At 36.1% G+C, this 17,862-nt stretch overlaps 1 protein-coding gene across 4 annotated transcripts in view; it reads right to left on the minus strand.

Annotated features, from left to right (window-relative positions):
* The window catches only part of LOC131434653 (elongation of very long chain fatty acids protein AAEL008004), a 180,215-nt gene that overhangs the window by 5,578 nt on the left and 156,775 nt on the right, over positions 1–17,862 (minus strand). For 3 of the 4 annotated variants that reach the window (XM_058601623.1, XM_058601607.1, XM_058601615.1), the window contains 5 exons: positions 16,908–16,991; positions 15,790–15,846; positions 2,015–2,120; positions 1,791–1,927; positions 1,571–1,723 (listed from right to left, as the gene is read on the minus strand). In XM_058601623.1, the coding sequence (XP_058457606.1) occupies positions 1,571–1,723; positions 1,791–1,927; positions 2,015–2,120; positions 15,790–15,846; positions 16,908–16,991 (537 nt within the window). The remainder of the gene's footprint in view (positions 1–1,570; positions 1,724–1,790; positions 1,928–2,014; positions 2,121–15,789; positions 15,847–16,907; positions 16,992–17,862) is intronic. The other variant, XM_058601633.1, reaches the window with a different exon arrangement.

Genomic DNA, 17,862 nt, shown 5'->3' on the forward strand with positions numbered 1-17,862 from the left:
ACAAATAATTTATTTTTATTGAACCGTCAAGTCGGAGGTAGCTGTTCAACATAAACTGCTACACACTGATGTGTCTAAGATAAAACGTAAATATAAGAATTCTGGCGCAGAATCTAGGTTAAGATCTCTGTCAGGAGTTTAGATTCACAATCTAACTCCAGGTCTAGAATTCAGATCCAGGTTCCGAATATAAGCATTGAATTCTGCTTCAAGTTCAGAATAAAGTATTCGGATGAAGAATCTCTGTCAATAATCCAGGTCCAGGTTCAGTGTTCTGATCCAGAAACCTTATTCGATAGTTCGGTATTCTAATCCAGTGTTCAGGACCAAAGTCCAGATCTAGACATCGCTAAGTTATTACTGGGTAAGAGGACGTGGGAGTTTTTCTAACAATCATAGAACCAAATAGTGACAAATGTAATAAACACAGTCACATCTCTATCGCCCAAAACTTAATTTTTGTCGTAATACCCCCTGTGGAAAGTCGTCGCTTGAGAGTCGCAAATAAACTGGTTTATTTTAAATGTTTTCGTTTTTGTCTCTCGCTGAAGAAGTGAAACCAGAACTGGAAATGACTCAAAAATTTAATTCATAAAAAATCATAGTGTTGTCCACATACGCCACCAAAAAACAAGCCTAATGCAGAGCTATTCTCCTTTACCCAACGAAAAGACAGTCTGAAATTATGACTGATAAAATGAAAACTATGAAATTCAAAAACTGGCGTCATAAGCTTTCAGACAGTTTTAAATCCGTCCACAACCTTCCCCAATCCGAGGAAATCGCTCTGCCAACTGAACTACTGTGGATGTTATGATACACAACGCAGAAGATTTTCCGGCTAGAAAAGAAGTTGGTATTTGATCTGACTGTGCACGGTCGATCCAATTCCGTACTCAAAAACTTCATTCATCTACCTGTCGATCTCGATTAATTTCTTCGGTTGAGCAATGATATGTGAGGTTTTGTTGTTGTAAATTATTGTTTGTATCATTTCTATCTATTTTATATTTAAATTTCGAGTTAACTGCAAAAATGTTGAATTTCGTCTTAGACTCATCAGTGCATAGCAGTTCAGATTGAACTGCTTAATGCAAAACTTTCATTTACAACGGAACGGAATGCCAAATTCAATGGCACCCGGCAGTCGATTGAGCAACAGTAGGTATATATTTCAATTTCTGATTTGCTGTTGTTGTGTCCACTTGCATAAACATAACTACTAACGGATAGTGTTTTTTTAAAATATACCCTCAACCCGCCAGGGCCGGTGACCTGCATCCGTCGTCATCACCCGACCGAACGGCGGGCGGCACAGTGTGCAAGTGATAATGGATAGATAAAATAATGAAACTTGCCTAGGCGGAGGCGCGCTGCGCGCCGTCTCAACCTAAACCGAGACTTTTGTCTAACAAGTGTCGTGGATCGCTCGCAGTAGGCGTAGGTGATGCAATTTTTGACAGCGAAGCATGAACGAGTGAAAACAGGGATATTTACATCACGTGTGACCCCGATCGAAAGATGACATCGATATTATGTAACCCCCCGCCCGAAGGAGGAAAAACCGTACCTTGTTCGCTTTGTACGTGCTCTGGTAGAACTCGTTGAACAGGAAGAAGAACATTACGGCGTGCATTCCGATCCACCAGACGAATGCTTTCGGGTAGTTGCAGTCGATGAACAGCAGTTGGAAGGCGTGCACCATGATTGCGACAAATTGAATCTACAATGAAAAAAGAGATCGTCTCAATTAGGTCATTCGGAAACGGAAATTGGAATTCGGTACTTACCATCTGTAGGGTAGTTAGATACTTTTTCCACCAGAGGTACTTCTGGAACTGTGGTCCTAGCGCCGTAAATAGATAGTACGTGTACATAACGATATGTACGAATGTATTGAGCAATCCGAAGAAGGTACTGTGACCACCTGAGGGCAAATGGGAACAATCAGAACTCAATCGGTGTTGCACCGGAGGCATTTGGGGACCCCCGGACTAGATCTAGATTCACGTACCTGGTGTGAACTTTACGCCGAACCACACGGACATTGGCATGCATCCGTGATGAATGACGTGCAGCGTCGACACTTGACTAGTCTTTTTACGCATCACAAAGAAAAACTACCACGGAAAGAAAATAAAAAGCTCGATTAGTGATTGTACAATTGAAATGGTTACAGTAAATTATAGACTAGAACGATTTGCCTGCTAATAGCTGAAAATTTATGATCTGGCAAGGTATTTGCAGCTGCGGTCGAAAATCCCTTGTTTTTTTTAACTTTCAAGGAATCAAATCGAAGATATTATTTCATTTTTCCAAGTTCGTTCCATACAATTTCAATACCATACCCAAAAGAACAAACCTTCCTCTTAACACCACTCATAAGGTAGAACATTGAGACCAATTTTGTTTTGCTTGGAAGCTCATTTGTTCATATCTTTCTCCGATTTTACTTCCTTAGAATGTTTCCACACCGCTTGTCACAAATACAATGCTCTGTGCTCTCCGCGCGAACAGATTGCTTGTCTGATCATCAGAGCTAATAAAAGTCATTTTCATTGACTAAAAATAGACGAAAATGAAAAGAAATTACTTTTCACTCTCAGCTTTGCTGAAAAGAAACTATGAAAACGAAATCTATGTCCAGTCAATGACATAAGCGGAACAGTACTTTTAAAATTGTGTTCTTTCTTTCATTTGCCCTTTCAGTCATTTGCTGTTTTTAGTGAAAATCCCATAGTATGCAGTGTCAATATTCAACAGAAGCTTTGAGAATCGAAAATGACAGAAAAAGGCTTCACAAGGACTTTTACCTGTTGGTGCTCGAATCTGCAATAGTTTTGCTTTCCAAAGAGGTTCTGGGATGTAATTATTTCGATTTGTCATATTTTAGTCACTCTTTCTAGCCAAGCGCCACAGATTTTCAATGCATTGATGAAACAATGAGAATTGAAATTCTACACCCTTTAAGACTATGGTTTTCCAAATGTACAGGCAGGAGGATTTGGATTATCATTGCTCCATACAGTAAATGGGCATAAAGCAGAGCGGCCAAAAAGCTGCAATCGTTGAATAAATACGAGACCGTTTTTTTCTCTTCTTGTAAATTTTCTGATGCTTTTGTCGATACTTACCACATGGCCAAGCACTTCCCAATGTGTTCGATCATTGTAATCTGTTGATACAAACGATGAGGAGGTTTTATGCCTGCTGGAGAGAGAGGTTGCCAAACTGTATCTCTACCGGGCTTTTTCCTGCTCCCAAATAAATAAATGGAAGACAATGTCAAATAGTTCTTTGGGATCGATTTAGTGGTCCTTACAAGGACAAAATTGTTGAGTCAGGTGGAGTTTTTTTTTAATGTGAAGCTTCTGCTGCTGATTTAGATCAGAATTCAGTTCTAAAAATCCATGCCGGATTTCAGATTTAGAATATAGTTTCAGAATTCTGAACCAGCGAATCTGGATCTTCAGATTGAAATTCAGGAGCAGAACTCAGATCCAAAGATAAGTTGTATTTCATTAATTGAGTTCTACACTGCATTCCAGAGTTCAGGTTCTGAGTTCTAGACTAGAATACAAGTCTAGAATTTGGTCACTAATTTGTCACTTGAGCGTTTAGTAGAATAATTTCACTGGAATAATATTTTAACACCATTAAATTCTACTATGTATAGTAGAATTGAATGGTGTTAAAATATTATTCGGCTGGAATTTGGAGGCAAAGTTCTACTTCTACAATTCTAGAAATGTTACTAAACTTAGGAACTAGATTCGGCAGATATTTGCACTATATTCGGGATCTTCAGCTTGTTTGAAAAATCTTGTTAGACAAAACAACGGCTTGGCGTTGTAACATGATGAAAATTGAGCGTGACGTATCACAGTTTTAAACGAATTTTTCGGGTTCTACATAATACGTATTTCCTGATTTGATTCATTCGAAAGCAGTTCTTAAACGCATATGCAGGGGTCATGATGAAGAGATTTAAAACACTTAAAACAATTTTGTGGAAACTTCAGAACAGTTGAGATTATTTTAAAACAATTTCGAAGAATATATGAGACATTTTAGAGTAGATTTCAGAAAAGTTTCGAGACTATTTTGAAACAATCCTAAGTTTTTAAACATTTTTTTTGGGATAGTTTCTCAAAAACTTGAGAAATTAGTTCGAGGTAGAAATATTTAAGCACAGTTTTGAGATAATATTTAGATCTGTTCTATTGAATTTTAACCAAATTTAGAGTTTATTTTGATAAAACTTTGAGCCAAATTCGAATAAGTTTCGAGACATTTGCGATAATTTTAAATCAGTTTCAGTGACGAATGAAATTGTTGGAACAGTTTTGAATTGCGACTTTTCAGAACATTATTTTAAACAGCAACTTTGAGGCCAATTTTGAACAAATTTTTGAAATGATTTTGAAACAATTTCCGGTTAAATTCGAGACTGAATGTATTGCAGCCATTAGGAAATAGTTTCAAGTAATTTTGAGGCAATTTTGATATTATTTCCAAAAATTTTCGAAATTAAACTTGAAGCAGTTCAGAAAAATAATTGATTCCATTTTGAAATCATTTCAAGATATTTCACAGTTTAGAATTTCGATACTTTTTAAGTAATTTAAAATAAATTTATGTAAATTTGAGTTAACTGAACTGAAACAGTTTTAGGACAAATTCGAGATAATTTTAAAACAATTTTTAGACTGTTTAACGACAGCTTAACGAAATTATTGGAAAAGTTTTGAATTGCGAGTTTTTGTACATATTTTTAACAACGATTTTAAGGTAAATTTTGAATCATTTTCGGAAACGTTTATGAAGCTATTTTCTGGATAATCTTAAGACTATTTTGAAGCCTTTCTAAAATAGTTTAAACTAATTTTGGGCAGGGCAGTTTGAAATTATTCCAGAATTTTTTGAAACTAAATTTAAGTTTTAAACAAAAAAAATATGTTGAAGCCACTTCAACATCATTTACGGTTCACAGTTCCGAGACTTTTTTTTGTAAAATTTCGAAATAATTTTAATACAAACTTGAGATAATTTTGAGAGCACTGCTAGTGAATTTCAACAATTTTTTTTTTATTTTGAAATAAATTCGAATTTAAATAATAAGTTTTAAGAAAGTTTTGCGATAATTTTAATGTAATTTACAGGCCGTTTTATGACTTCAAGAAATTGTTGAAACAATTTCGAACTGAGAATTTTGTAACCAAATTTGAAGGCAAGTAAAAAATGTTTGAAACTAAAACGGAATCGGATACTTTTGAGACTTTTTTGAAGCCATGCTAGAATAGTTTTAGGTAGTTTTGAGGCAATTTCAAAATTATTTCCAGAAATTCTGGAAATTAAACTTGAGGCAATTTAAAAAAAATGATATCATTTTGAAGCACTTTAAAAATAATTTACAATTCTCAGTTTCTTTCGAAACTATTTTGAAGCCATTCTTCTTTATTTTCAGAAATTTTTGATAATAAATTCGAGAGGGTTAAAAAAATTAATTTAAATATAAGCCAATTCAATGTAATTTACGATTTACAGTTTCGGAACTTCTTGAAAGATTTTTTATATAAATTTGAGATAATTTTGATCCCACTTCCAGTGAATTTTAGCAACCTTTTTAAGTTATTTTTAACTAATTTTGAAAAAAAAGTGAAACAATTTGGAGGTACTTTAATGGCAGCTTAACGAAATTGTTGGAGCAGTTTTGAATAGAATGCTTTTTTTTTAACAACGATTTTGAGGCAAATCATTCTACAAAAATAGTTTTAAGATGTTTTGAGGCAATTTCGAAATCATTTCCAGAAATTTTAGAAATTAAATTTGAGGTAATTTGAAAAAAAAATTGATTTAATTTTGAGGCCATTTAAAAATAATTTACAATTCTCAGTTTCGAGACTATTTTGCAATCATTCTTCTTTATTTCCAGAAATTTTTGATATTAAATTCAAGAGCTTTGAAGAAAAAAAAAGAAATGAATTTTAATATAAACCATTTTAAGATAATTTACGGTTTACAGTTTCGGGACTTTTTTTAAACAACGATTTTAAGATAAATTTTTTCAAACGATTTTGAAGCAATTTCCGGATAATTTTGAGACTATTTTGAAGTCATTCTAAAATAGTTTCAACTAATTTTAAGGCAATTTCGAAATTATTAAAAAAAAATTTTTTGGATAAATTTATGAAAGAATGTCATTTTAAGAAAATTTTCTGTTTGCAGTTTTCAGGCTTTTTTTTGAGAAATTTTTCTATAATTGAGATACAAGTTCGAGATAATTTTTAGTCCACTTCCAGTGTATTTCTTTTTTCAAGTTGAATTTCAAGACAATTTCGAAAGTTTTCGAACAATTTTTCGAAGCGATTTCGTAATAGTTTTGAGTATCTCAAACAATCAAGAAACTATTTCAAGGCAGTTTCAAAACTTTTATGAAACAAGTTTTAATTTTCTGTTTGCAGTTTTCAGGCCTTTTTTGAGAAATTTTGCAAGTATTGTGATACAAATTTGAGATAATTTTCCGACCACTTCCAGTGAATTTCTTTTTTCAAGTCAATTTTCAAAACAAAAATCATTACAATTTCAAAAATGATTCAAAATAATTGTGTAACAATTTTGAGACCGTTTTATAGTTTTTATAGGAGTTTTTTTTAGCAGTTTCCGAGCAATTTTTTTGAAACGATTTTGTAATAGTTTTGAGTATTCCAAACAATCGAAAAACTTGTTTGAGCAGGTTTAAAACTATTACGAAAGATTATAATTTCAATTTTGAAAAAAATTTATACAAATTTATCAATTTTATACAAATTTGAGATAATTTTGAGACCACTTTTAGTGAGTTTCAATAAAAAAAAATGCGGTAATTTTGAGACAAATTCGTGTAAGGTTCCAAAAAATTTTGAAACTATTTTGAGGTCGATTAAAAGATTTTTTTTTGATCAAGATTCGAACACCTGATAACTGACTTGAATTGGACCAGCGTCTACCGCTTTGCATTCATCATACGCCGGGTAAAGACATTTTTTATCACATTTTGTTATTTTGTCCTTTTAGTATTGAATTTTCATAAATTGTTTAGCAGTATGAAATTCGATTCTATTTTGAAGTCATTCCAAGAGAATTTTCTGTTTGCAGTTTTCAGGCTTTTCTAAGAAATTTTGCAATAATTGTGAAACATATTTGAGATAATTTTCCGATCACTTCCAGTTAATTTCTTTTTTCAAGTTAATTTAAAAAAAAATCAAGACAATTTCGAAAATGATTCAAGATAATTGAGAAACAAATTTGAGGCCGTTTTTTATAGTTTTTACGAGTGTTTTTTTTAACAGTTTTCGAGCAATTTTTTGAAGCGATTCGAACATCTGATAACTGACTTAAATTGGATCAGCGTCTATTGCTTTGCACCATTAACCTACCGCTTTCATCGTACGCCGGGTAAAGACATTTGTTATTTTGGTCATTTGATATTGAATTTTTATAAATCGTTAGGCAATTACAAATTGCATATGTAAGTAAAATATAGTGTGGAGAATGTGTATTCAAAATAATGTAGAGTTCGTGTATATTTTTGTCTGATTGTGGAATTGACTGGCAATGTTCCAGCAACGTTTCACTGTTTCTAACTTTTATTTCAATGAAGGTTCAAAGTGACGCAAATTGCAGCACATTTAAATTTGTTTCATTTGGAAATTTTTCGATGCTTTTTCCTCATTACTAGAATTACAGTGCTAAATAAATAGAATAAAATATCTAGTTTATAGCCGAGCGAGGTGCAAGGAGTCAACAAAACGATTCTTTAATGTAAACTTTTATTGACATATCCTTAGTTTTCTATTCTCTAGCATCCATTTGATAGTTGAATATACTAGGACATAGTAAGTGTTGTTTTCTTCCTTATTTAGGCTAGCATAATTCGGAATTAAAAAAATTTTTATCAAATACATTTTTTACCGAAGCACATTCAACAACACAAACAACAAACGATGTTGCCTTTCTGGTCAGTAGCTCAAACAATCTTCGATCTAAACAAATGCCTTCCACCATCTTCCACTTCTCCTGCTTATGCTCCTCCTCCTCCTTCTCACTGACTCGATTAGGTTGATATATTCATCTTCCATCGAAGCAGGCTCGGACGGATTGCAGTTCACCATGGTTTCAGACGACATTAAAACTTCCTATTGACCATCAACCAGCGCGGTTGCTGTAATTGTGACTGTCACAACCGGTGTGCCGAGCCAGTTGCACGATTGACAGTGACCCTGCACTTGACGACGCACCCTCACGAACCTCGTCGCACAGGTTTGCCCGAGAAGTCGGCGACCGGACTTCCTCCACTGCGCAGTTTACAGACCCGCCGAGCGGCTGATTGTTATTCCGCTTCGTTGAAAACCGATCGCATCCTAGCGCATCAAAGTGTAGGCATTAGAGACATGTATCATTCTGAAGCCCAAGGAGTCCCCCCCCCTCCCCGCCTCTCCCCCCTTCGATCGACGGTCGAGACAGGGTTGGAGCAAGATAAAATAAACTTGTAGTTCTTCTCTTCACGTGTTGTGTTGTGCTCGTCCGGACAGCGCTTATAAAACCCAAATATTTATGACGCTAATTTTACCTACCTTGCGCGAGGCGTTTTTGCCGTTATTTACCCTCGGTTCGATAAAGTTAAACCTACTTCGATACGGGAAGAGAAGGCGGAGCGGAGGAATTCTATAAATATTCACAATCTCGTTGATCACTCCGAGATTTTACGAACAGTCATTAGGATGATGGTGATGGCTGGTGTTTTTCTGTTGCTTTTGCAAGCTGATTTTGTTAGTTTTATGACCACCGGAGAGATCGCCGACACTGACAGCTGTCCAGCGGAGTGTGAAGTATCCATATCTAATTGACCGGACTGCTCTTGACTTTGGAGGCGTTCGAAGTCAAGCGATGACTCGGTGGTAGTTCGCTTGCCTGTGTGCTATTATCATTCCGATCATTCAGAAGTTGTTTTCAGAACACTTCACCTAGATGAATGCTTGATCAGAACTTGGATGATCAATTCTGTTTTAAGTGCGTCATTCGTTTCACATGGAGGTTCGAGTCGTAAACAATTGTGCAGTGTGATTCTTGAAAAATAGAATTGAAGAAAAACAAAACAAGGCAACCCAGGCTTTTAACCTAGTCACAGTCGGAAACCAGGGATGCGAGCAGTTGACACTTCAGCCATTCTAGTAGGCCATGGCCGTAGGTTATGATAATAACGATGTTGTTGCGGGGTCGCATCAAATCCTTGAAAAAGGATATTGGATCATCGGTAGCAAAAAAGGAGGTTATCAGTTTAATGTCACCTATGCGCGGTCATTCGTTTGTCGGGTTTCAAAAACCAGGTCTTCTGACACTATTTGAGGAGTGAAGTTGAGTTCTTCAAAAAGTTTCAAAAATTTATGATGCCTATGTCTTAGTTGAGCTAAGCAAAAGCGGACTGGCCATAGTTGAACTTTGTGGTCGACCGAATGAGTGGAATCTAACACACAATGATGCTTGAAAGAAGCCAATTCGTTCGTTCTTTGGAAGTAAAGTAAGAACTAGTTTCACTCGACGATGGACGACGGTAGATCGGTTATTGGCCTCACGATCTGCCGTTTATTGCGTGGCAAGTGCTTTCAAAATTTCTGCTACTTCCCGAAATGTTGCGCCTTTTGCATAGCTCCAAATTTTTTCGTCATGTTACGGCATTACGCTTTCACTAAGTTATTTACAATTTTTGGAATTTGAAACTGGGCCATCAAACTAGGAACTGGGAACTTCAGGTTAGGAAATTGGGGCTTAGAACTTAATACTTTGGGTATCAAGTTTGGTACATGGAATTTAAAACTTTGGGTTTGAGGTACACTCAGGACTTTAGACTTGTGACATTGACATTCGATTTGAAGCTAGGGAGTCGGGATTTGTAACTTGAAATTTGAAACGGGGCCTTGGGACTAAGAACCGGAAGACAGTGATGCTTAGAACTTGGAACTCAGGACTTCTAGCTTGGGACTTCGGGTTTGGGATATGAAGCTTGGGGCTTAGAACTTAAACCTACGAATCTCGATTTGAATCTTTGGATTTGGGAACTTGAGGAAAATTTGGACTTAGAACTTGAATGCAATTCAAGCAACTGTCGGTTTGAAGGTTAGAATTTGGGGTTTGTAACTTGGAATTTGAAACTGGAACTAGGAACGTGAAAATTGAGATTTTAACCACAGATTTTAACCACAGAATTTGAAATTTTGGGCTTGAGAGTTGAAATTTTATACTTAGAACTTAAGCCTACGACTTTCGATTTGAATTTGGAGTTTGTAGCTTGGGATTTGAAACTGAATCGTAGCACTAGAAACTGAGAAATCGGGGCTTAGAATTTGAGACTTGACACTTCAAGCTTGGAACTTGGTATTGGAAACATCGGGCTTGGGATTTGAAGCATGGGGTTTGTAACTTGGTATTTGGAACTGGGTCATGGCACTAGAAACTGAGAACTTGAGACCTTGGAAATTAACGGCTTAGAACTTAGGACTTCAAGCTTGGAACTAGGAATTTGAAACATCGAACTAGGGACTTCAAGCTTGGTACTGAGGACTTTGGACCTACGGCTTTCGATTTCTTGATATTTGGGTTTTTTTCACTTGGGTTTTGGAACTGGGACATGGGACTAGGAACTGGTAGAAATTGGGGCTTGGGACTTAAAGTTTGATGCTTTGGACCTATACCTCGCGATTTGGAGCTTCGAGGTTTTTAATTTGGAATTCGAAACAAGACCATGGGACTAAGAACTGTAGGAAATTGGTGCTTAGAACTTGGAACTCGGGACTTCTAGCTTGGGACATGAAATTTGAAATTCTTGGTTTGTAATTTGGAGCTTGATATTTAGGTCTTGAGACCTTGGATTCTCATACTTGGAGCTTTGGATTTGTAACATAGGAACTAGCAACTTGGGACCGGAGAAGTTGGGACTTTGAAATATCGAGCTTGTGATTGGAAGTTGAGTACTTAGGACTTACTAAGAGGTTGACACATAGATATTTGGAATTCTAATTTGCAATTTGAAAATTCTGATTTCAGATCTAGGACTCTCGATTTAGATCTTTGGGCTTGAAATTAGAATTTGGAGCATGGAAAATGAGACATAAAAACATGAAATTTGTAACCACTGAACGATGCTGAATTATGTGCTCGTGGATAACAGAAAAAAGTTAGATTTATGCAATTAACAGAAAGCCGGTGAAGTGCGTTAAAGCCGCTAATAAACGACGGCAACAACAACAAAGAGCCTTGGAGCCGTAATAAACGCTCAGGTAGAATCCTAACTCAGAAATATCGCTTGTTCAGTTGAACTATTTAAACCATTTACGTAAACTACTGAAATAGTTCCTCAGAAGAACATGAGAACGAGTGCGCTACCGTTTTCAAATTGAGGTCGTTTAGCAAAAGCAAAATCCACGTGAAAAAAAACGCGTAAATTTGAAAAGCCGCGTAACTTTGGGAATCAGCGTGAAAAAACTTCGGAAATAAGTGTAAAAAAGGCCGCGTAAAAAAAGATCTCAGTGTATAAAACCATAAGTTTGAGAATTCACATGAAAAAACCACGTAACTTTGAAAATTCTCCAAAAACCGTAAAACTAAGGACAAAAGTTTTTTTTCACCAGATGTCCTGGTGTTATCACGGAAAACAATTTTGTTGACGTCATATTAGAAAAATTTAGCAATTTCCGAAATCGAGTTTTCTTTTCAGCCAAATGTTCTAGAATTGCATGACACATCTGATGTTGTCTCGAAGAAAACATTTCTTAAATGTTTTATTCTAATTTCCAGAGACACAGAGTAACACTGCATCTCGACGTTTCGTGTATTTTTAAGGCGAACCAAGAAACTTCGAAAATTCGCATGAAAAATCCACATAACCTCAACAAAACCGCGCCACTTTTTGAATTCGCCTAAAAATCCGCATATCTTCGAAAAATTGACACAAAAAACCGTATAAAAAACCGCATAAAAAGACATTCAGTCTTGAAATTGTTCCAAAATAGACTCAATGGTTTCAATAGGGGTCATAATTCGAAAAATCACCCAGAAAACAATCACAATTTTTATTTTTTGTTCATGCGTTCTATCTAATTAAAATGACTTTCCAAAAGAAAAGCATTTGTTTTTAGGTTATCGTAAAAGAAATTTTTCTTTAAATTTTCAACAAAATCATGCCATTTCTTAACAAATAAACATATTGGAATAAACCTTTCACAGAACGCAGATAAAACAGTGAATTAAGTTAACTCTAAGCTTTAAATTATACCACTGGAGTATTGTAAATCTGTTGGTATAAAGAATGAGGAGGTTCTACGCCTTTTGGAAAAGGAGATTATAAATTTCATCTCCATAAGGCATTTCTCTGCTCCCTAAATACAACTTATTGTGAAAAAAATGCAAAAAAAGTAATAATTTATCAAAATTTCTTTCCTTCTACAATACAATGAAACATCGTAGAATCTAAGTCCGTTGAAAAATTCGAGGACCAGCAAGTATTTAAAAACTTACGACGAATAATAAGATTATCGGCATGGTTTTTTCATACGCGCCGGGTGTTACGAAGCGCGCGTTTCTAGCTATCTATCGGATTTATACTCTATGGTGCTTTATTGTATAATAATTTTTCAAAGGTTCACAAAATTTAAAAAAAATTAAGAAATTTTTTAAAAATATTAAAAAAATAAAAATAAAATATTTTTTTGACGTTTTTATACAATTAGCTTAAGTTTGTTTTACTATCTGCGATCTGTAAAAGCTTCATTTGAATATGTTCATTTGTTTAAAAATAGCAAGATTTTGTAGTAAAAATTGCGAAAAATTTATTTTACAATAACTTTCAGAATATAAAATCACGAATTACGAGTTCTGACCCAAATGGTTTCGAATTTGTCTCTAAACTGTTCCGAAAATTTTTTGAAACCGTCTAAAAATTGTTTCAAAATTATCTTCAAATTCTTTCAAAAATGCTTCAAAGTTCAACACAGCTTTGAAACAGGCAACTTTCAACATAAACTGCTACGCAGTGATGAGTCTAAGACGAAGTGAAAATGGTTATGTGCACCTAGCATAAACTACCCTTTTCCCCTTAAACTTACCAACTTTGAGATAATTTAATTTTCAAAAAGTAGATAATTTAATGTTGAAAAAACTACAAGCGATAGCCCCGCGGAGACGTTCGAACTTTTGACGCAGGACTAAACAACTACTTGTCAAAATCACTGCTAAAATTTGGTTTGAATATTCCGGTATCAGTGTTTATTGTGTTCCATATAAACTTTTTTGAGTCTATGTGAAATATTTTTTTCAATATTTTTTTAAGAATTTTGAATGGCCTGAAAAGGACGATCATCGCGCACTCCATGATTGTAATTTCAACGAAAGTACCTCACGCGCGAGACAAATTCACAAACACTTTTGCTGATATGCAAAGCAATCTTCTCTAAGGCATTAATGAAACACACAGAGTGTAAGTCGGTTCGATAGTGATTCTTGTTTTAGGGAAGGGGCTCTGTTTGAATGCGAACACCCACACATTGAAGAGTGAAGTTCCTATGAAAACCATCAATTTAGGTATACGAATCTGTCGTATCCTCTTTGTTCCAACAGGCTTCGCAGCCGATTTGTAGCGTTCAGATTCATTGCATGGCTAGTACTACGATCCTACTGACACTAGGAGTCCTTCCAGGTCGGGGCTCGTACATACGACTGCAGGCTTGTAAGACCAGCGCCCAATGCATTGAACCGTCAACCCGGGCTACTAATATCAATGACGCAGTTGAATATTTTTGCGATTCTGTAGAAAGTTGTTGTTTCTCGTGCTGTTCCAGTTAGTCGTACTCTGCAAAACCGCCGTGGTCTAATGCACGTTTACGTGTTCTCAAGCGAACATGTTCTACTATCTTCTGGAAGTATTGTAGTTCTCGTCCGTAGTACTTCAAATAACAAATTAAATATAGCAACTATCGTTGCTACATAAAACGCTTTGGAATGAATCTCCGCCGAAACTCCAACAACTTTTTGTCAACACAAAAATAAGTGAGGCTGGATTTCCGTAACGAAAGGGAAAAGTTTAATATTTTTACCCATTACTATGAGCTTACACTTAACTAAAACTCTTCTACGTTGACTCGAATAGACGATTTCAATATTCTTATAACAGAACAGATGGTTGTAGTAGCATTGTACAAATTGAATCTGTCGTTCGCGGCTGGATCGAACGGTATTCCCTCATCTGTGCTGAAGCATTGCATAGATTCACTCAGTTATCCACTAGCGAAACTTTTGAACCTTTCCAATTAACAATGTTGAAGCTCTATCTTTTCCTAGTTCCCAAAAATGTGATAAACGGAATAACGTCTATGAGTGCTTGCTCGAAATTATTGTTAATGATTCTCGGTATGCCAGCTGTAATAGCCTATATAGACAACGAGTAGCATGGATTATATCCGAAACGCTCGGTATCCTCGAATCGTATGCTATTCACTTCTAAATGTGTGCAAAGTATAAATTCTGGATAGTAAATCGAAGCAGCGTATGTGGATCTTAAAGTAGCATTCGACCGAACGAATCACTCTACTGCAGGAGCTTTCTTAAACCTGTTTGAAGCTCCGTAAGGCAGCATTCTTGGTCCGTTGATTCTTCATGATTTTCATCAACGTCTTCTGCTTGCTGTTATCATCGGAATGCAGATTCTCCTATGTTCAACGAAAATTTGTGATGATACGCTCTGCGTCTGCTACCGTGACGAGACCTTGTGAATCTACCCCCATATGCAGATCGCTGTCGTTTATTGAATCTTGAGCCGTTGGAAACACGACACTTTAACTGCTGCTAAACTGCTTCTGGAGGACGAGCCTTTTTGTTCAATTTGTATGCGATTAAATGTGTTATTACAGTACTTTGCTTTTTTAAAAGTCGTCCCGTGTGTTGCCTCAATGTCTACTTGACCATTTTGGTATTATGGATCGTGATTAGTTTTAATAATTGCATCTAAATAATCAAATAAAAATTCCGAAGATCTTTGGACACAGGCCTATACGCCAGCAACATTTTCATCTAGTTTTGGTTAATTGGAAACCCAGGCATTTCTAAGATCGCCATTCGACATACATTTCTTTATACAGACGCTTTGTCGTGTTTTTTTTTTCGTCGGAGCTCTTCTGGTTAAATTTTGTTTGAATGAGTCGCTTGTTGAGTAGCCACGATTGAGGAACTTTGTTTCGATGTATAGCTGAACAATTACGGCGCACGATCCGGTGTGGTTATCTATGATGAACACCATAGACTGCCGGTAGGACGTCCGTCAATTTGACATGTATATGTTGAAGTAGTTACGAGTTCACATGGCCCTCCCTGTAGATGGAAAATGGAGCACTGGGTTGAACATGTAGCGCAAATATCGGAAGAACAAATTGCCAAGATGATGTTCGCACTAGCTGCAACTGAAGAATGATAGCTCCCGATCGAGTTCACAGCATGGAAGATCACTGTTAAAGTAGAATATGTTGGTTAAGAAATTAATTGTGTACATGCATTACTTTTTTTCTTTTTAAGTACTGTTTCTATTATTTTGTATACGTAAGGAGGTAATCGCTCCAAAACTCCAGTAGTCAAATCCGACTGCGTATGAATTTACTGTGGAAAATCAATATCATTAGAACAATTCCATTTCAAACGTAACTCAATTGCAATTGTAGCAGGCAGAATCGTAATAATTAGTAAGATTAATTTCATTTTGTTACTTACCGTATCGAAGAACTCGGTGAACTTCGAAAAGTAGTACCACCAACATGCGTGCACCATCTACGTGACGACATCACAGACGTTCCGGAGCAAAATTCAGCCGTGTGTTGTGATATTGGGGTTTCACAATGTTTTCGTATTTGCATTGAAACAAATAGGTAGAGTAGGGAAAAAAAGAAAAAAAAATACATTATTAGTAAAAAAGGTCCGGTTTCGTTTCCGCACGCGACTAGAATGCCTATCACTGGAATACTATTCTATAGGAAGAGACGCTACGAATACAGACACACACACAAAAAAAGACATTTCTAAACTTAACACGCGAAATGCTTGAACAACTGACAGATGGGGCCTTGGTAGCTTTTATCTGCTTTTACTGATTGAGTAAGAGAGAGAGAATTCGATATATAGTAGGCGTTTTTTTCTTGTTCAAGGAAATTTGGACTGACTACGAAAAAAAAGGGCACAAGAAAACACTTTTTTTCACAGACACGGGAAACATGAAGTGTAGGTTATTGAATGAGGATTGAGGCAGTACGAACTAGTGATGGGACAGGATGACCGTAAAAGTAATTAATTTAGGTACATAGAACACATAGAGACAGAACACTTGAAGTAGACTTGTTTGGGCAAGGGTAAGAACTAGGAGATCGCTTTCAAAACCACATAAGAAGGCGTAATTTACTCGTTGTTAGTTCTCAAATCGAGGTTAGTGTCAAGTATCGTTTAATCTAAGGTTAATTAGTTGTCCAGTTACCAGTATAAGGATTAGTAAAAATGATAGATGAGGGTGATTGGATGTGATGAACTTTTGTTTCTGAACCAAGATGTGATAAAGCCAGCCCCACCTTTCAATTAGCTAACCCTTGCGCATTACATTAATTATAATAAATGGCCATTAGGATCGGATCTTTGATAGTGACCACAGGCCGAGTGTTTTCGTTTTTTTTTTGTTCTTTAGCACAGATGGGTGTGGTTTGGCATTTGTACAAGCACAACTATTCTAAGTTATACACATACAGAAAAGAACTAATTTTGCGACAGAAATCAAGCAGACAGTGGATAGACAATCGTTTTTTTTTTTTTGTTTGGACACGTGCATTTCGGAATACTTAACCTACCCTTAACGTTTTAGGGTGGTTACTATAGTCGACCGGCTGACATCGGAAGTTATAATGTCCCGTTAGCCAACCCGATGAACCAATCTGTGGATTGCAATAGAAAGAGAATACAGTTCCGAGTTAGTACCGTCCAGGAATTTCAACACTTTCGTACGCGGGCACTTCAAGTACTTTTGTTCAGTCGTCTGATATCGGATGGATGGTTGGAGGTTAGGTTCTATCCGGGCACAGAAAGGAAAGACATTTCCATCCGTTGTGTGCCCCATGGACTTGGAAGAGCGTCGTCCAATCAGGAGTCGTGCGTTAGAAGTTTTTCTCGTCCGGGTCAGTCGTTACACGTTCAGACCGTTTAACTTTCCGGCTCTGATTCTGATGATTTTCGGGTGTGCACTATTCTTACCAAATCTTTTTATTAGGTCGTAAATCAGAACTAAGTTTACTGCCAAATATATGTTTGTCATGCACCAAAGAAACAGAACACCTTGGAGTCATTCCCGACTGCGACTGTTTGTGTACAGGCTTCTATCGCAGGGACAATGGACAGTTCACAGTCCAGTAACTTTCTGTGCTAGAAATACTCACCTATTCATGAATATACAGGTAGAACGGAATTTTTGTCAAACCCCAAGTAAGTTTTGATACAATTTTAAGAGACAAGTTTGCAACTGTTATGTATTCACATGAAGCAGTTTAATGAATAGACTTTAATCATTTGCTTTAATATCTCCGGTTGGAATCCAATCAATTTAAAACAAATTTTATTCTCTGATATTGAAGAGTCAACATTTATGATTCCACCGCTAGAAGTGTTAATGCCCACTACATCCCACATACTCTTTTTTACAAATGATTGACTTTCAAGCTCAAATAAACAAGAGGAAACTCTGCTGAACGAATTGAAAAATGTAACCCATTTGAAAACAATACATAGGTCCATAGTTCCAACTAATTGATT

The sequence above is a fragment of the Malaya genurostris genome, chromosome 1 (assembly GCF_030247185.1).
Source record: "Malaya genurostris strain Urasoe2022 chromosome 1, Malgen_1.1, whole genome shotgun sequence".
Classification (NCBI taxonomy): domain Eukaryota; kingdom Metazoa; phylum Arthropoda; class Insecta; order Diptera; family Culicidae; genus Malaya; species Malaya genurostris.